At 37.8% G+C, this 20,116-nt stretch overlaps 4 protein-coding genes across 9 annotated transcripts in view; 3 read left to right on the forward strand and 1 right to left on the reverse strand.

Moving 5' to 3' along the window:
* Positions 1-8,272, reverse strand: part of LOC117604541 (coiled-coil domain-containing protein 137) — a 37,706-nt gene extending 29,434 nt beyond the window's left edge. Inside the window, exons 1-3 of the mRNA XM_034324735.2 lie at positions 7,848-8,272; positions 7,134-7,779; positions 6,854-7,061 (exon numbers count right to left, since the gene is read on the reverse strand). Of these exons, the coding sequence (XP_034180626.1) occupies positions 6,855-7,061; positions 7,134-7,779; positions 7,848-7,924 (930 nt within the window). The 5' untranslated portion in view covers positions 7,925-8,272 and the 3' untranslated portion in view covers position 6,854. The remainder of the gene's footprint in view (positions 1-6,853; positions 7,062-7,133; positions 7,780-7,847) is intronic.
* On the forward strand, positions 5,078-6,730 carry BORCS5 (BLOC-1 related complex subunit 5). Its single transcript, XM_034324736.2, has 2 exons — positions 5,078-5,848; positions 5,928-6,730. The coding sequence occupies exons 1-2, from the start codon at positions 5,535-5,537 to the stop codon at positions 6,421-6,423; spliced, it is 810 nt and encodes a 269-aa protein (XP_034180627.1). The 5' UTR covers positions 5,078-5,534; the 3' UTR covers positions 6,424-6,730.
* Positions 8,221-8,949, forward strand: LOC117604543 (uncharacterized). Its single transcript, XM_034324737.2, has 2 exons — positions 8,221-8,352; positions 8,503-8,949. Exons 1-2 carry the CDS (start codon positions 8,323-8,325, stop codon positions 8,872-8,874), a joined length of 402 nt encoding a protein of 133 aa, XP_034180628.1. The 5' UTR covers positions 8,221-8,322; the 3' UTR covers positions 8,875-8,949.
* Positions 8,950-10,854: 1,905 nt separating this feature from the next.
* Positions 10,855-20,116, forward strand: part of LOC117604516 (G protein-activated inward rectifier potassium channel 2) — a 35,080-nt gene continuing 25,818 nt past the window's right edge. For 2 of the 6 annotated variants that reach the window (XM_034324640.2, XM_034324639.2), the window contains exons 1-3: positions 10,856-12,793; positions 16,828-16,926; positions 19,805-19,919. In XM_034324640.2, the coding sequence (XP_034180531.1) occupies positions 12,519-12,793; positions 16,828-16,926; positions 19,805-19,919 (489 nt within the window). In that variant the 5' untranslated portion in view covers positions 10,856-12,518. Of the gene's footprint in view, positions 12,794-12,828; positions 15,866-16,827; positions 16,927-19,804; positions 19,920-20,116 lie in introns of those variants that run through there. The other 4 variants (XM_034324641.2, XM_034324646.2, XM_034324645.2 and 1 more) reach the window with 4 other exon arrangements.

A 20,116-nucleotide genomic window follows, 5' to 3' on the forward strand; every position in this document is an offset into this window, starting at 1 on the left:
CCACTCGCCTTGACCCGATAGTTTTTATTTTTGTTTCTGTAGGCGTTTAGTGGAGGGGGAGAAGGTTAGGTTAGGTTTACCCCTAGGATCCCGGACGCCTTTGGTTCGGGCCGGGGACCGCTAGGTGGCGGCGAGATGATCCGATGATCGGTGTTCTCGCTGGTGCACAGTGGGCAAACAATCACTTTTTTCGTTCAAAATTGTCTGGAGTTCTCAATTTTTAACGGAATCGAACGTGTGGCGGCTCAAATTACTCGTAGAAAGATTTTGAAGAGAAGTAAGGAAGCCGATTTTTGAATCGTTCCACACATTAATCCATGCGTTCCACACATTTTTTATCGAGTTTCACCTTTCGTGGTGTATTGTATTCCGAATCTCTGTTCCACCTCTTATTTTAAGTCTGTGTTCTATCTTTTATTTCCAGTGTTCTATGACCTAATATTCCATCTCCTAGATTTTTGAGATACTTAAAAAAAATAAAAAACCGAGAAAATACACAAAACAAACAAAGAACTGTCTCGTTCTTTGCATTATTGGCTACGCATCGGCTCATGGATTAATTGGGATATAGGTTCTTGGAGTGAAATTTTTTCGAAAATCGGCTTCCTTCTCTTCAAAATCTTTCTACGAATAATTTGAGCCGCCATGCGTTCGATTCCGTTAAAAATTGAGAACTCCAGATAATTTTGAACAAAAAAATGTCATTTTTTGCCCACTGTGTGGCGGTCGAATGTATAGGAGTTCCGAATTGCGGTATAATAGGTGTCTGGGGCAGGGATCGTCTGTTGTCAGCCTCACTGACGAGTCTGACAGACGATCCCGAGACGAAACGCTTTTTTCTCTATCTACATTGCCACCTGTCTTTTTATAACGCGTGAAACTTTGAATTTTATTTGCAAGGTGAATCGGACAGACTGCAGGGTGACAGTCTGATTTTTACTACCACGATCCATCAAACATTAGCAGACTCCAATATGTTGTACGATAATTTGAATAAATTATCTCGTCGATGACAATAATTCTTTCTGTAAATTTATTTAGTCGGTAACGAACCAGACGCTCCGAGTATTTTCGCGTGTTTCAATGTCGCGGAAAATACACGAGTAATAAATTTCACGATGATCCGTGCAACAACGGATGAATTGTTGAAAAATAAGCGAGGCTGCGAAAGGACAGGAATGTCTTGATTCGGAATCGAATTGGCTTCGATCGTAGGAAGGGTAGAAAAATATTTCAGCTTCTGAAAAATTCGGTGGGAAACAGAGAAAAATTTAGCTGGGAAGAGGATTGTTTATTCAAACGCGTCCAACCTCCGCAAACCACGAGTACAGGAAACAAGAAACGAAACGTGTACCTTCCTCGAAATTTCCCGTTGCTCTGCGCGCGATTAATAAATAACTGGAAAACAGGTGTCGCGTATCGCTGGCCATACACGGAAGAGAAACGATCGCACGAGCAACAGCCCCCATTTTCCCTGATTGCGAATACTTTCGTGCAACTGCTCTCGTCGACGCGTGAAAAGCGTTCGCAGGCCTGGGATAAACTGCATATTTCGGATAATTTTACACGCGATAGACCGGCCGGATCAATCGCGTGCAAATTCTTGTCAGCGAATCGACGACTATCCCATTATGCGACACAAATCACACCCAATAAATTCGAACATCATTTTCCACCCGAACTTTCAACGATATATTATAAATTGATTTACGACCGCGAAAATATTAACGACACCACTCGAAACACTATATCCCAGAGAAATTGCACTTCTATTATTAAAATTGAAACCATACCCTGAATAAATAAAAATTATGTTTTCAACCATGGAACGGAAGAAAAATCGCGAAGGAAAATTTGTTTGAAATAAAAGTCGACTGATGAATCTGATATAACGTATAGAATTTATGTGCCGTGATTACAAGTTGCTACAACTTTTGTAATCGTTGCAAACACGATTTTCTTTTCCCTGGCACAAAAATGACCGTACCCTGAAAGCAGCGGTAACGTGTAATTTACCTTTCCGCGATAGAAAACACCGGTCTCGTTACAAGCGCGCTGTTTAACCACTCATTGAGATATAAATTTTAATTTATTCTCGTATTTCGATCATGTGTAGTACCATCGTTTTAAGCAGATGATCAATTTTCAAATACGGCTCCGACAAAGAACAGATTTTCTGAAGATAGAAAAGCATCGTTTGACTCAGTGGAGCGTATTAAAAGAAAGTGTTCTCGTAAAACTATTTTTGGAATCTTTTTATAGAGGTAAGAAAGAAACTTTTTGCTTCGTTTTTAAGAAGTTCATAAAGACTTGGAAGATAAAAATAAACACTTTGATGACGAAGAGGATATTATCGGATAATCGGGAAGAAATGAGAATCTTTCGTATTTCCGGTCATACGACTCGTGCGTAACACGAAATTCTACCTCGAATCAGAAGGAAACGTGGCGATGCATTATTCAGAAGAGTATCACGGCCACGAAAACACCGGTCAAGCGTTTTTCGCTGGAAAGCGAAATTAAAAAACCGGAAGCCGGATAGAGACGGCGTGAAGAAGTTCGAAATTTCGCAGAAATTCCAGCTTTTAACGTCTGTGGCCGTAACTAGACGAGCTATCTCTCTCCCTGAGAGGAATATTGGAATCTCGAGCAGCTTGCCACACGAGACATCATAGCCCTCGTGCATGCATATTCCATTTGCTTCCTGGCCCTTATTAACCTAAGTTTTGGACGCAATACTCTGTTCGTAATTCACCTTCCTTCTATTTCAACTTCCCTTTCTACTTCCTTTTCCCTTTTCAACAGTAATACAAATTTGGAAACTGATAATTTTATAAATCGTCTAAAATTTTTCACTCATTCCACTTAATTTCAACTTCCCTTTCATTTTTTTTAATTTTCTTTCCCCTTCTCAACAGTAATAAAAATTTGAAAATTGATAATTTTATAAACCATCTAAAATTTTTCACTCATTCCACTTAATTTCAACTTCCCTTTCATTTCCTTTAATTTTCTTTTCCCTTCTCAACAGTAATAAAAATTTGAAAATTGATAATTTTATAAACCATCTAAAGTTTTTCATTTATTTCCACCTTCCTTCTATTTCAACTTCCCTTTTTTCCCTTCTCAACAGTAATAAAAATTAAAAAATTGATAATTTTATAGACCATCTAAAAAGATTTTCCACTTATTACCCAGCAAAAGTGTTATGAATTCAAAATACTCTAAAATTCGTTAAATTACACGGTTCGAACGATCTCGAATTCTTATTTCGTTGGCCGCAAAAAAAAAAAAAGCAAATCGTACGGGAAGTTTGGCTGCGGGCCCCGTATTTAGAGAACCATGCTCGAACGTTTCCATCGTTCGTTCGATAAGAAACACGAACGGTGATTTCTGTCGTTGTGTCGCGGACCGTGAAGATAATGCTCGGATACGTCAATGCGTTAGAAAGTCGTTGTAACGAGTGCTCGTTAAAAATCACGGGAAGCGACGAGGAGGAAGTTGCGATGAAACATGAAGCGTGTCGCGCGAGATAGAAATTTGTCTATCTACCATAATTGCGTTTCCGATCGTTTTTTCAACTGGCACAATCACAGCCCGAGCTGTACACAACGCTTCGTTAATGTATTCGTTTTGTTACCCTTGTTCTCTTCGATTCGCTTTCTAAATTGTTACCGATATTCCGATATTTGTCACGCAACGATCGTAGAAAGTGTGAATCACAAAAATGAAGAACAATTTCGAAAAAAATCATGCATCTACGGTACGTTTATAATCTTCATAAGATTCAAGAGCTTCAGGATTAAAAATTAAGCCCGGATTAACCGTCAAAGTGTTAACATTCGACAATGATTCCGCTAATTCATAGGATTTTTGCAGTAATCCACGCTTAATTACAAAAAGATAAAGCTTCCCTTTTTTACGACGGAAATATTGAAATCTTGGAAAATCATGAAGAGAGAAGTAGCTTAGCTCAAACGATAATTCTCATTCTGCTTGATAACTATATTCCAGAAACTTTTGACGTACGTTCAAATCGCGATTGCGCAACGATTCTCTTTTATTCTGAACTTCGAATGTCACGATGGGAAAAATGATTGGTATGCACCGTGTTGCGTCAAGTGATGTAAATTTAATGTTGATACAGTTGAAATAAGAAGGCTTGGATAAGACCTAAAAGTGCATGTAAGGATCATTGCACTTTGAATGCAACGATTATCATATTATGTTCGGGGCATTCCATGCGAATCCCTACTATTATAAAATTGCATTTGTTTAAAACAATTGTAAAACAAGCGATAAAAACACTTTTCTTTTAATTAAAATAATTTCTATTAGTCCACTTTAGGTACCTAAACGGTAATTTCTATCAGTTTATTAGTTCTGTAGTAATAATTTATTGAAAAAATGCGAATACTAAATTTCAAACTGCTGTAAAATGAACAACTTGAAAAATTTTTTAAAATCCCTTAAAAACTACAAAATATCTAATTTTTAGCAAAATCCGACATGGTGCTCCGAAACGTGTCCGATTTCGCATGGAATGTTTTAAGTCCTAAATAAGTGCAACAGCAAAATGACCTTACCTAAATTATCTCGTTGGTGAAACTTAACAACTGTTGTAAAAAAAAAAATGGTAGCATATTAAATACTGATAAGAATACGAGATTATTCTCGACGGAAATACTAATGAAATAGTGTGTTTTTATCGCTAGTGCTGAGTAAAAATGTTAACTAAAAAAGCGTCGATTATCTGTCTCCTAAGGACCTTGCAACGCGGTTAACTTATCACAAACTTAAACGGCACGCGTTGGAAATACAAAGAACAGTGTTGATAAAATGGATCAGTAATTTATGTATCGTTAGCCGGGTAATTAATTAACAATTCTAACAGACTTATATACAAAAAGTGTAATTTTTTTGTTTACAGAAATTTAAATGAAAAAAGGAACATCTGCAAAAATTTTTAGGGAAAAATTATTTCAGGGATATGTATTATCGAGCGAAAATTTCCAGTTCAACTTCGTCGTGGGTTTCAACAGATGGTGTTCTCGTCGAAGAAATGACTTTGATACACGAATCTCGTCTAGAAACAAATAATCAACGACGAAAAGGAAAATGATTTTTGATAACAGAAGCTGGAGACCGATTTCGAAGCAGCTGTAATCAAGTTTACTGACAGTACTTGCAGCGTGACTGATAAAGAGGAAAGGAGGGGCCAAGATGCAAGAGAATACTCGACCTTAACGCTATCGATCACCGTGAAGCTGTTTAATGATGAGAGAAAATGTATACTCCGAATGAATTGGTGATTGAAACGTTGCGTGAAAATGAACGTCAGATGGCCTTAAATTTAACATGACGATTATTGTTATAATTATACGATTATTATAAAGTACTTATAGAAATCAATGATCAAATTATGTATGAAATTTCTAATGGTATTTGTTGTGAAACCAATGAGATTATAATATACTGTTAAATAAGTGTATATAATTAAGAAATTAGCAGGAAGATTTGATAAGGTCGAACAAAATGGGATCAGAGCAAAGTTCTCAGGGTGGTACGCAAGGTGCTAACGCTAACAGAGCCAGAAACATCCCACTGAGACGTGGTAAGAGTGTTCCAAATCGTGAGAGAGTACCAGATGATACCCCACCAAGATGTATAAGTCCTGGTGCCAGTATTTGTTCGGATTCTGATCTACCATATATATCGTATACAGTAAATAGACCTATAGGGGATTCACCAAAAATGACTAACAAACAGTCCCAGTTATATAGAGGAAAGAGTTTGGGTGCACAAGATATATCTAGACGTAAAAATAGCTTAGGTTCCAATAGCCACAGGTAAGATATTTATATATGCTTCAATGTTTCTTCAATTTGTTATTTATTAATATAACAAAAGTCTAACTTATTGTGACAGGAAAACTACCTCTGATAAGATTCATAATATAGTGGTAGTGAAGTCAGCTGCTGCAGATCCTACAACTGACAAGGATCCTGATTTGGTTAAGCTACAGAGCATTCCAATGTTCCTACCCATCATGCGTGGTACCCTAAATTTACCCCCAGGTGTAAGGGATCCAGAGGTTCTAGAAAGACTGGATCCCATTGGTTTGTTCAATTTATGCGCACGCTATCAACATCACCTTAACACTAATGCTCAAATGATTGCTGCTGAACAAGCTGCTCTGTATATCAACATAGAACCAGAAGTTACCAAAATTCTGAATCTGGCAACAGACAGGCAAAAGAGGTTTGCCAAGTTTGCTGAACAACTGAACAAAGTCCATGAGCTTAGCAAACAGCTGACTAAATGTCACTCTCTTCTAAATCAAACTTTAGAAAGTCTTGAAACACTGAACAATCTATTACCTATAGAGGAAAGGTTGGAACCATTTGTATGGACTACAGGATGAGATTAATGTATCAAATGGTAACTCCAAAAATTAAATTATATTCGAAATGTGTTTAATGGTGCTAAGATAATTCGGATAAATCTAACACAAAACCTGTTTCAATTCTTTTTGTTTTTACTGTTATTTATTAATCAAGAATGAATACCGTTAACTTCTATCCAAAGATTTCTAGTACCTATAGTATGTCATGCACAGAAATCTTTCACACGAAATATATATATTTTTTTGTTAATCCTAACAAACTTACGATTGTACAAACGAAAATGTAATTTTAAATGTTTAATTCCAAAAATACATACAATTTCCTATGACCAAAATTTGTATCTTTTATTAAACAAGAATAATTTTATGATTACAAAAAAATCATTCATCATAGAAATGCAACAAAAATCTACTAAAATAATACATTCCATAGCTTTTTTGTACATACCCTAGGTGTCAAAACCAGCAGACTTTTGTAGTTTTAACTTTCTGTATGTTGCTATAATATCGCTTTGCTGCTTTTCCAGTTGCCTCCTTTCTCCAATTGGCAAATTTTTACGTTTGCCTGATTTGTCTATAGAAACTTTCTTAGTATTCATTTTGGGTGCTTTACTCTTCTTTAGAACTGAATGTAACAAGAGATCTTTCTTGCCAGGCTATAAGAAAAGTTAAGTAGGTTTTAATTCAAATGTATGAATAAATAATAGGCATAGTAGAAGAATATGCACCTTGGTGGCACTTAAAGAGTCAGCCTTTTTTGGCCTAACTTTTATCTGTGGTGGTTCATGAACAATTTCCCCAAATTCAACTTCATCCTTCAAACTTTCAAACTCATCCACTTCATCCTCCTTCAGTTTTTCTTTTTTCAATTTCAATTTTTCCTTCCTTTTCTGAGCCTTTGTCATTTTAGGCTTATCAACAGCTTTCTTCTTCTTCTTTTTCTTGGTATCTTTATCTTTTACTTTTAACTTTTTAATGTTGTCCAATTCATCTTTGCTACACTTTGTAACTCCTTCGATGTTCCCTGTTTTTGGATTCCTATTTACTAGGACACCATACTTCTTTTCAAATTGAGTTTCCTTGAGAAAAGCATGAGTATCCCTGTCAACTCTGTGCAAAAATTGCTCTTTGCTTTCTCCAGCTTTCTGTCGAAATATAGGAACAACCTTATCCGGTTTAGCTTTCGGATGGGACAGTTTAGAATTCTGCTCGCCGACAGATATAAGAGCATTCTTTCTTTTCTTTTTCTTGTTCTTTACTTTAGTTATCTTCCCTGATTTCACTGCTTCTTTCAATCTCACTATTTTTTCTAAACTCTTCGGTATAGCTTGATCGTCCGCATCTTTTGGCGGTGCATTTATCTTCGTTTCTAACCTACAAGACAGATGTTCCTAACCTATGTAAATAATTCGAGAACAAAACTTATTTTACGCTCAACTCACTCTGCTTTTCGCTTTGCCTGCTGTTTGAAAGGGTCTTTCACACCTCGGTGCTTTTTTCCAGGAATTTTTCGACCCATTTTTCTTTGATAAATAAAGGAACACAACTTTCACGTGGTCGACAGTGTCGTCTGCTCGACGGTAAACACGACGCACAATGACGTTCAAAAGAACAATAAATTAAAATTGAAATTTCCTATTATCAATGAAGAAATTTAGAAAATGTTATCTTTAAATTAAACGCAGTAATTAAAATTTGATGACAAGATTTTAAATTTGTAAAATGAATCTAGGAGCCACAAAAAAAAAGAAAAATGTGCATCTCCATTAGAATCAGTAGTAAAACCCACGATATAGTAGACAGCACTTATATCTCCAACAAATCACGCTACATTTCAAGATTAAAAATATTTAAAACTCGAAAGATGTATAGGTAGCAAATTACAACTAGAGACATCTAGAAATTCATTTATCTGCGATGTACCCAAACGTATTTACAGCGATTGAGGTTAGATGACAGTGTTTGTTCAATCATTAACAATTGTTCATAGGTAGTTCATTGTATTAAAACTACTAGATTAATAGTGCAACCAATACTAATTTTACAATTAGCACGATTTCTTATCTCACATGATTATCACAAATTTGATTGCTTCAGAATCAGGTGGAGGAAATCATGAATCTGATTCGATCATCAATTTCCATTGCAAAAAATCAAAAGTGCAATTGTCGACAAGTGTATTCCACTTGTGAACGATGTATCCATGGGACACAAAAGCTGTTATCATCAGAGGAGAAAAGCGATAAGGACAAAGATTCCAACTCGGTAGACGATATGTCAGAACCGACGAATTGTTGCATGTCAGGATGTGCTAATTGCGTTTGGATCGAATACGCGGAAAAATTAAGCGCCACTTTGAAAAATAGCGACGCGGACGTTCAGAAGATGATCTTGGATAAAGTACAAGATCCCAACATGAGGGCGTTCCTCTCGATGGAGCTGCGATTTCGAAAGATCATTAAGGATTAAGTGTCAAAACACTTGAAACACTGTATATATGTACATATGAATAACGAGTTAGACAATAAATGTTACCGTTAATTTAATCGTGCATTCAATTACGTTTCTTGAAACCCTTCCAATTACTACACAATCGAAATAGACAGTAACGAAAATAAATTTACGTTTTCTATAACTGTAGATAGATAGGGTAAAAATTTTGAGTGGTTCTACGAATTTATTTGCGACGTTGTGTCTGCTCGTCTCTCCTGATTTATCACTATTGCGAGAATTCTCATTAACGTTTCGTAATTAGCAACTTTCTGCTGAATTTCGAGCGCGGAAAATTCGAATTCAGAGCGAATGCATCGACACCCGCAAAGCTGTGCAACTTGTTTTCAGATGGCGGCACGCGTACGGAAGCGGTTCGAGATTAAATATTTATAATTGCAATGTATAAATTAAACACTGATCTTCTAGTCGGGTATTTTTGCTTTTTATTATTATTTGGAAAAATTTGGAAAAATTGAGTATGATGACTAGTTTCACCGGAAGTTAAATGATCTTAATTTTACAAATTATTCAAACTTTCAAACTTGGCAACAAATGCCATCGAGTTTGATATTAAACGATGACTCGATAATTAAAATATTACATATAGTAAATTTCTCTCAATGGTTTCAAACTCTCATATCCTTTGATTAGAGCAATGAAAATAAATTGTAATTATTATCATCTCTGTTTCTATACTGTACCATAAATCCGGCATAACGCGTATTTTTGCGCACCGTTTACATTACACGGTCGTTATTTACATTACATACATATGTATAAAGCCACTTGTGCCGCTTACGCCAGTCAGGAGAATGTGTGACACGTAGAAACGTGTTGGCGATCGAGGAGGCGTACGTGCCACTCGTTTTTCTATTTATTCAACGAATATGTTTAACAAAGACATTAACCGAGTTTACGATAATCGAAGCGGAATCAATTCCGATCGTGAAAGTTTAGAACGTGAATCTATTATAATTTGATTCTCGATTCAGAATAAATTAAAACGAGTTAATTATAAATGGGACACATATATTACAATAATTAAATTGCTGGAGTAATTAAATGAAGAAAATCCTCGATCTATGGATCAATGCGCTGATATTATTGGAGCAAGATAGAAAATAAAGATTGAAACTGAAACACTTCTGTTTTTACTGCAAAAATAAAATTACCCTGATTTTCAATTCAGACTAAATTAAAACGAGTTAATTACAAACGAGACATACGTTACAATAATTAAACTGCTGGAGTAATTAAATGAAGAAAATCTTTGATCTATGGATCAATGCGCTGATATTATTGGAGCAAGATAGAAAATAAAGATTGAAACTGAAACACTTCTGTTTTTACTGCAAAAGTAAAATTACCCTGATTTTCAGTGGTAAATTCGAGGCACCTTTCTAAAATCGTACATCGAACAATTGCCCATTGTAAGAACCAGAAAGAAAATAGCAGAAGTCGAACAGAAATCATGCCCAACCTTAAGAACGACTATCATTGTTCGAACACACGTGGTAAGTAGGCGCGCCGGTACAGAAGATGTTTGTTAAAAGGCGAGGAGGATTGACAATGAGGCCACTGAATTTCCCCACTGATCAAACAGAAATCAACGGAGCCCTCAGCAGCCATCTTTAAAAATCATCCGGAAAGAGAAAGATAAATGCAACGCCTTGCGTCTAAATTCCTCTAGAATACTCCTTCGTCCTGCCAACCGTTCACTCTTTACCCAACATCTCCGCCGCAAGTTCCTGCTCGTTACATACCGCGATAACGATTCCATTGTCCTTGTTCCAAAAAAAGAAAAAAAAAAAAATCGCGATGCAAACATTGCCAGAAAAATTTAGCAAAAACGATATGAGCGTCTGTCGAAAAGGTTCGGCAAAACCGTTGCTCGTAATCTTATCTCTGCCCCTGCCCACGTATCGGCTCTTTCCAAACGAGTGTACGCACGCGTGCACGAGTACAGTCGAACGGACGAGCGTATTCCGCGCGGACACGCTCGCTTTTTCCACGCGCACAGCCGGCGTTTCGAGTTCGCGTGCGCGCCTTTCCGCGTGTTTCCACACGCACACTGGTAATCAGGATAGACGTGTGGGTCGATTGGTATACGGAGCTGGTTTAAATGTGAGCGTGGATTATTTTCGCATATGCCGTGGCGCACGCAATCTTAGAAGTGGTTCTCGCGTTGACAGGTTCCGAGCGAGTTTTAGCCGGCTTCCAGCGTCGATCGGCAGTGCTTTCGTATCGAACTGTTGTTCGAATAGTGAGATTGACGATCGAAGGGAATCTTCGTGGAGGATCTATGCTCCTCAGACGGCTGGATCAATAATCCAGCGCGGAGCTTAAACGGCGGGTGCAACGATCTACGATGCTTGGATAGCGGAATCGAGGATTTATGGTGCTTAGACAGCGGGAACGACGGTCTAACCTATCTTAGATCTATGGTGTTTGGACTCGACAATTCTATCGCAGCTGACGATCCTTGATCCTACGAAGAAACAAACCAATCAGGAAGTGTCGCGATAGCGAATTTGGAACGCGACACGCGAAGGAATTCTTATGCAACGCGTCGTCGTACAGACGAGTAATCGTGTAAAAGGAGGAACCATCGAGACGCAGGAAAACGCGAATACTAATCGCGGAGAATTATGAATGATCTCGGTAACGAGGATATTCACGCGGTGCAGGGTGCTCGGCTGCTGGAAATAGCGTGCAATCCGTGCACGGAAACGCCGACAACTGGACAAATATACATGTTAGCCGCGTTGTTCGTCGCAACGTTCTACTCTATAGTTCAGTCGTGACGAACGGAGAACTCGGATCTCTTCTATGAAATAAAGAAATTGCGAAGATCGCGAATAGTATACCGGGGATCGAACAAGAATAATTTCGAAACACGCGATCGTTTCCGATCTTTCGCGAAGTCCACGGTGACAAAATCCAAAGTACACGCGAAACAAAGTATACCTATCGTGCGTAATTATTTTCAACGAGATTCCGATCGCTCGGACGGTTGCTAGAGGATATTCGTGGTCATCGTGCGCGGGCATCGCGGAAAAGTGATAACGATGACGAACCTGGACGAGAATAAACGATAGAATGCGTGCTCGTAGTAGATGAGAAATCGTACGGGATACGCGCGTACCTGACCGTTGAACATCGAGGATAGCCGTGTGAATTTTTAAACTATAACTCTCCATTGGAAACGAACCGTTCCCCTCGAAACTGTTCGCAATTTCGGCGACATTTTGCGATTCTCTACGATGACGGAAGCTATTCCGACCGCAACGGAGGAATGTAAAAGGATAGACGATAAAGTTAATCAGTGATGCTCGTAGGAAATCGTAAATACGATTGACGTCATCAAAATAAGCTTCGAGTTATCGTCGCTTTTTATATTCGACGATTTGATCGTTTATTTGAAAATAGTCTTAAAAAAATTTATGAAATCTCCGTATACCATGGATTAGAGGTACATAGTGTAAAGTGAAGCGGTATTATTTTCGAAGATTTTCTTTAATTATTCCAAGAGTGAAAATTTAGGAATTTGTCGATGAAATCGATGGGAAATTGGTGAGACGAGAGAAGAGACACGGGTGGCATCGAAATCGTGCAACGAAATGCTTATGATCGACAAAGGTTCTTTCACGAAAGGAACCAACGAGGAATTGGACGAGCATAGAACCACCAACGTTAACAGCATAGTGCCATTGAACGAGTTACTCGTTAATTCAACCGTTCCCGCGGCCACGGTTGCAGTAAAAGTGTGCGATGATTCCGCGGACGAAACCGGAAGGTGCCAGGAGAAACAGAAACGGGGCATTCTCAGCAACTTCCAGAGAAGAACCTTCAGCAGGATCAGTTTCAAAGGGGAGACTGGTCCTTTATTGAGCAGGTGGAATTTTCTTTTATTTTTTTTCGTTTTCGCGCATTCGCGAAACTGATGTTTCGTTTCAATTTATCGCTAGCCGACTTATGACACCTCTAATTAGCTCAATTTTCTACGATAGATAGTAGTACTATAAAAACTCGAATATTTTCGAAACATTCGTAAACAATGTTGCTGCGTGTACGAAAATCATGGTAGTTCCACCGAACGTCTTTTCTTTCATTTATTCTTTGTAAGTATTTTACAATCTTTATGTTTGTTTCTTCGGAATGAAATTTGAAACAACCCATTTTGTGGTTTAGTATCTTTTTACACGTTTTGAAGCGAATGAGATTTCGGGGGTCCGAGGGCCCTTCACATATATGAGATTAAAAAAAGTACCTCAAATAAAATTTATAAAATTAACATTAAAAATTGTATAACTAATTTAAATTTGTATTTACATCGATTAATATTCAAGTAAACATTTGCATTCTTACAAGGGACATTACCCAATCGACACACGCCGATTTTGATGCCCTTTGAGTATGATATAAAACTCAAAAAAATATTTGACCTGCTGAAGGGGTGAAAAAAATGAAAAAATAGATTACTTTTCAATATATTTTTTAAACAAATAAATTTATCAAAAAGATGGCTACATAGAAAAATTTGCTGTTCAAAAACACACAAATTCTATTTTAAATTTTTCGCCTACATCTAATAATTCCTGAGATATTCAAGAAAATATGTTTTGCAACCCCAACTTTAAGGGCTATTTTCACCCCTTCAGCATGGATGATTGCCGATAAAAAAAAATACGTGTCAAATATTTTTTTCAGTTCTATATCATACTCAAAGGGCATCAAAATCGTCGTGTATCCCTTGTTAGACGCAAAATCGTCTTATAAGGGCCCTGGACCTAGTCTGCCTAGGCCTAGGGCCGGCCCTGATTTAAGTAAACGTTTATCTTTACCATTGAAAAGCCCCGAGACAAGTATATTATTAATAAAACAAGAATAATTCAAAATTGAATGAAGACGGTAGTTTCTCTTGAAATACGAAAGATTTCTCGGAAACGCTATCGCGAGATGTTCTTGGAATACTTTATAACGGGAGAGACGTGATAATTTCGTGCAAGACGCCGCGAAATTTTCGTCGGCGCCGTCAAAAATACCCGCAAGATCGTAGTGAAAACTGGATCACAATACATGGCTCGCGACCCCGCGAAAATAGCGCCGGACCGTTCCCGTTTCCCTGCCACGATCGGCAGAAATCCTGCTTTCCACGACGAGAATAGAAGCGCCTAATTGCGGAAGACGCCTCGGTGGGAAGCAGGGATTCCCGACGCGACGCTGGGCGTCGCTCGATTTACGTGGGCGCGCGATGAAAATCCTGAATGTATCATCGGTAATCCTTTTTCCATTACCGGGCATAAAATCTAAGAATCTTCACTTTTTAAAACATTATAACGTCTTCAATTTCAAAATTAGTTTGTTTTAAATGAAATTAAGGTTCAAGTAAAGTTTGAATTTCAAACAATTTCGATCATGAATTTGCTCGCATAAATCGCTAGATTTCTAAACATTTTCTCCTCTAAAATGTAGATTTACATATCAGGTTATTATCATGATTCATCTTTTCCGTCTTGTACTTAAGTAAACAGTAATGCATCTATAATGGGATCGAAGGATAACACGTTTAATATTTCCCTTGAGGATAATTTTAAAAGAAATGAAATAGCAAGATTTGCGATCTACAATCACACTATGCGTTACGATTCATCGAACTCTGATTCATCCCCTGAAAATTGATCTCTGATGCAATTGGAACCTCGAAGAAGAAACACTTCTATCGTAGTCGGAGGATTCATCAATGAAAACGCACCTTATCCGAAATGATCGATGAATAAAAATTGCAATGATCATCTGTTTCGAATATCGTTTCGTGTAATCGAGGCTCCATCTCTGGCGGATCAAAGGAATCTGTCCGATTGGCGAACGCTGCCAAGCTGGCGTGCAAAGACAAAAGGGAAATTCGTACGCCAAGGGTCGAAATTGGATCGTCTCAGTATCTTGCGAGCCTCGGTTCGCTAACGAACCATTAACGGATACTTAATTAACCAGCCCATCGTGACCGCCCTTTTCTTATCCTCCGTCTTACCTTGAATTGTATTTTATTTTCTTCTTATTTCTCGATCATTTCCCTCGATGACGCGACGTTTTTATAAATAGTCCGCGAAGTGCGTAAATCAGTGGGTTCGGCAGAAAATTTTCTTTCGCACTGAAGGAGAAAGGAAAGAAATGTCGAATCGTGGAGGTGCGGTGATAGTGATAAGTTAAAAGTTCGAGGAAGAAGTTTCGGTGTACAGTGTGGATCGGATGTGATCCGTTTGGTGAACCGTCGGTAGCGATCGCGGATAAACGGATGTGGTGCAAAAGACTGATATGGATTTTCCAGTGGCTCTGGACAGGCTGCGATATTTGGCTCTGACGATGCGTTCTTTATTCGTTCTGTCTTGAGAGCATCCGCTAGAACGGCGGCCTCGCTCGAGAAAGCTTAAACTTAGACGCCGAAATTCCGTTGCAGCTCGAACCGAAATACATGTGTCGAGTTCTAAACGATGTTTAAACGTCGAGCCATTGTTCATTTTCCTCTTCTTTCTTTATTATTTTTTTTCTTTCCTCTTGTTAAATAAAAGTAGCTTAGAATAGATACAACGGGCAACGATTAATTAGATTCCCCCACCGAGGCATTTATTTTTATTATTCAATTTCGTTTCGTGACGAAAGAACGGTGATCGATCGTCGCTTCGGTGTTTACCGATCATGTGGTACAAGTGGTACGATAAATCGAAACTCGGACCGTCCCTTTCGAGATACTGTTGAATCGATACTGCGAGGGAATCGAAGTGAAGCGCTAGAAAATGGACGGTACCACGTCTAAAACACTTTCGCCGAGTTCTTCGGGCTCCGGAAAGGTCCACTTGGGCGAAGGAATGGCGTTATCCGGTTTAAGAAGGGCGCTCTCTCAAGTCTCGATGTTGGTCGTTAAGGCGACCACCTCTGGAGAAGCTGCTTGGAGAGAGGAATTGCAAAAGTATGAAAAAATTACCTTGCAAACCCTTCCATGATATAACACGATATCATTTAATTTAAATAAATAACATTGCGTTAACTTTAACAGTTCAAGACACGATCGTCTATATTAAATTATCAAAAATCTTCTTTCAACTAATTAAACGCGATAAAAAGAAATAATTTCCAATGCATCTCGTTCATTGTCGGTCGCAATAGATCAAAATGAAAGTGTCTGAACCAGGAACGATTTCCAACAGTCGAGTTAACGCTCGTTTCATCAGGACGTTGGCATTCTTTGAACAACAATCTCTTCGAACGGTTTATATCATTAGGTTTATTGCGTCTAGTTATCATAATCGCAGCCACTTTCTCGTCTGCTCTAAATCGTTCCGTTTTAACGGACGCGTGGGTCGAGGAGCTTTCGAAACCTTCGTTGCGAAGCGTTGTTTCCTAATCGATCCTTCTATTTTTTAATCGTTCTTCCAGAAATTCATTTTTTATTCTTTCGCACTATCATAGAATCTTCTTGCGGCTTTTCCTGATTAAATTCAGCTGGATAAATAAAAGAAAAAGGAAAATAAGTTCCCTCTAGCCGAGACGTTTCAAATCTTGCGAGTTTCCGACGTTTCTCTGAAAGTGTTCGCCGACGTAACGTTTCCTTCTGACAGATAAGAGCATCTTCCACGTCTCGAAACGACATCTTCCAGCCTCGTAAGCAACAGCTCGAACAGGTGTGGAAGTCTTAATCTATTTTCATCTTGGGTCAATATGTCAGGGTTGAACGATGCGAAAGCACACGAATTTAGAACGTCGTTTGCCAGGAGAACGAACCAAGCCAAACCGTTACCTTCTTCCATCAATATCCTAAGCTGTAATTGTTATTCTTTGAGAGAAACGACAACGTTTCACTGATTCCCGTGTTCGATCACTGTTCGATACCATCAACCAAGCCTCTGATCAAGTTATTTTTATCGTTCGAAGAATCCCCAGAGAGGCAGAAGGAAAAAACAGTGGCAGTCCATTTCTTGAGGATCCATCCAGAAAATTGGCAAAAAGACATGTTCGAGCCGCTTCGTGCAGGTATACAGACAAAAGGTACACTAGTGGAATTAATTCAGGACACTTTTAAATTTTTACTTGAATTTCGAATTTCTTCAAATTATTTAATATAATAATCATTGTTTTCTAATTTTAGGGCGTCGTTTGTATAAAAATTACAATTTCAACATATCCAAGGAGGTAGAAAAAAATTAATATTTTGTTGAATATTCTTTCAACCATTTACAAAGCAATTCATGTGAAAATATTAAGTATAAACATGATAGATTACAGTATCAATTTAGCATAGCAGAATATACATTTTCTGCAGAAATATGATATAAAGAATATTTTTATTCAAAGTGTCCAGAATAAATTCCACCAGTGTAATTCTACGAGCAAAGATAAATTGAAATTGTAGAATGAAATTCTATTCTACACTTTCAATTTATTTTTCTCCGCTATCAATATTCATATTCTAGCTTACCCTGTATACTCGAAGGACATCTCTTTCGTCAGGATAATCGAACGAAACGAAAATATACGATACTGTTTTACACCAGATAGATGCGGTGCGTTTCGTCGAAATCCCTCTGACGTCGAGAAATGAGAAAGAAAATTCGTATTTCCCCGAACAATTTCGTTCAGGTACGTGAAGAGGCAAGTTCAAAGTGACAAAGATCGCGGGTCATCCTCGTCGGAGTCTGCCAAGAAAACTTTACCGCCTTTGACACAGGAATCGTAATAATCCGTGGCTGCGCAACACTGTCTGTAAACAGCCGGACTTGACTGTTCTAATCTCGATCTTGTCTAGCTTTACGAATTTTCGGTGTTCCTCATGGCCGAGTTTATTTCGGGACGAGTCGATCAGACGGGAACTCGTGTCTCGTCTGGCGAAACGTAACTGGAATCTTCAATCACACCCGGAAACTCTAGTTAAACCCTAACGCACGTGATTATCTTTCATTCTTCTTTAGAAAGATTTTCAAGGAAAATGAACCGAAGTAAACCGAATTTGCAATTTTCAATATTTGTTAATTACCTTCTTCCAATCGATATTAAATTCTGAAGATATTTTTAAAATTCCACTTTTCCTAACTACCATTAAACGTTTCCAATCGTTTAAATTCCAAATGCAACAAGTAGTTTCCAATAGAGTTCACCCCATTCTTCTCCAAATCGAACAATTTCTCCTCGAACGCCCACCGTTCGATAAAGAAAGTTCGAAGACCGCGTGGTATGTCACAAGGAAAAGCTTTCACACTGTATTTATATTCGAAATAGTCACAGGTTATTTGGAAACATTTCGCAAGATTCGCGAACTCTTTTGGACGAGATGGGTCAGTTTACGCCAGACTAAATTACGAGCTTTTTTACGAATTATTAAGGTCGATAGATTAATACTAACAACTTGTTCAAACGTTTCTCTATACTCTGCTGAAGTGACCCAGATAAAACAAGATCGATCAAATATTTGGATGAACCCAGTTTCTCGATACTTATTTTCATATTCAGGGAATTGAACTTTCCTCTGTTTGCTTTGGAAGATTATGGAAACCATCAGAAAAAGATTCCTCAATTTTAAATTTTCTAAAAATTTCTTTAAATTATGAATTTTGAAAATTCCAAATGAACTTGGATGAATCAAGTTTCTCGATACTTATTTACATATTCAGGAAATCGAACTTTGCTCTGTTTGCTTTGGAAGATTATGGAAACCATCAGGAAAAGATTCCTCAGTTTTAAATTTTCTAAAAACTTCTTTAAATTATGAATTTTGAAAATTCCAGATGAACTTGGATGAATCAAGTTTCTCGATACTTATTTACATATTCAGGAAATCGAACTTTGCTCTGTTTGCTTTGGAAGATTATGGAAACCATCAGAAAAAGATTCCTCAGTTTTAAATTTTCTAAAAACTTCTTTAAATTATGAATTTTGAAAATTCCAAATGAACTTGGATGAATCAAGTTTCTCAATACTGATTTGCGTATTCAGGGAATCGAATTTTGCTCTGTTTGCTTTGGAGGTTTATGGAAACCTTCAGAAAAAGATTCCTCAGTTTTAAATTTTCTAAAAATTTCTGTAAATTATGAATTTTGAAAATTCCAAATGAACTTGGATGAATCAAGTTTCCCGATACTGATTTGCATATTCAGGGAATCGAACTTTGCTCTGTTTGCTTCAGGAGAAATTCCTCAGTTTTAAATTTTCTAAATGATGAATTTTCCAAGTTCCAAGGATTGAAAATGTTAAATTATTTTGCAAAAGGATTTCAACTGTTCAGAAGTGCAATTCATATTATTAAGTGTGAACTGTTGGTCATAAAAGCTTTCATCAAAAGAGCTGCTCCACGAAATTCTCATCGAACCGATCGAAAATCGTGATTCACGTGGAAGGGGAAGACGATCATGTTCGTCTATCGATTTTTTAGCGGATTGCCTTCGATCGGTCCCTGTCCTGGCGCGAACGATAGCATTTCGACGATAAATTACATCCTTTGGCATTAAACTTCGTATATTTCCGAGCAGACGATACGACCGTTTTAAACGGCCTTTAGAGTAGCCGTGGGTGGCAAGCTGGTGTCTCGTTTTTCATTTACCACGAAACGCAACTGTGTAACCATTTCTTTCGTCAAACCGTGAATAAATAAAATAATAACCAGTTGCACAAACAACTGTACACCTTTCACTCTTCTCGCGACCATTAAACCGAAGATAATAAGAAATTATCCAAATAACAAGATTAATTCGAGAAAAGGAAGATGATATTGAATGAAAATAATAATTGATTTCCAATAGAGATGAAAATATACATTCTACGATGAACGACTGGATAGAAATCCCATTCAAACAAATAAGAAATGATTGATTCTTCATCCAATTTCAATTGTTATTACAATAACGATCATTGTTTTCAGATATCGCCAGACGAGGTTCAGTTCTCGAAGGATACGAAAGAGGGTGGTTTTCAAGCACGGCGATTGCAATGTCGTACAAGGAAATGTGGCGAAACGACGACGACGTTACCTTCAGGTAATTTTAAAGCATTTCTAAAATCGTACGCTTATGTTCGTCGAGCTCTGCCGTTCAAGGCGATCGCGCAAGTGTCTGGCAGTAAAAATGATCGTTTACCTTTTTACACGATCTCCTTCGGTCCAGTACAAGGAGACGAACTTCGCGTGTCTCGATCTATTTTGTGAATACGATTACTTGCCAAATTGCCGCACGCT

This window comes from Osmia lignaria, chromosome 7 (assembly GCF_051020975.1).
Source record: "Osmia lignaria lignaria isolate PbOS001 chromosome 7, iyOsmLign1, whole genome shotgun sequence".
Classification (NCBI taxonomy): Eukaryota; Metazoa; Arthropoda; class Insecta; order Hymenoptera; family Megachilidae; genus Osmia; species Osmia lignaria.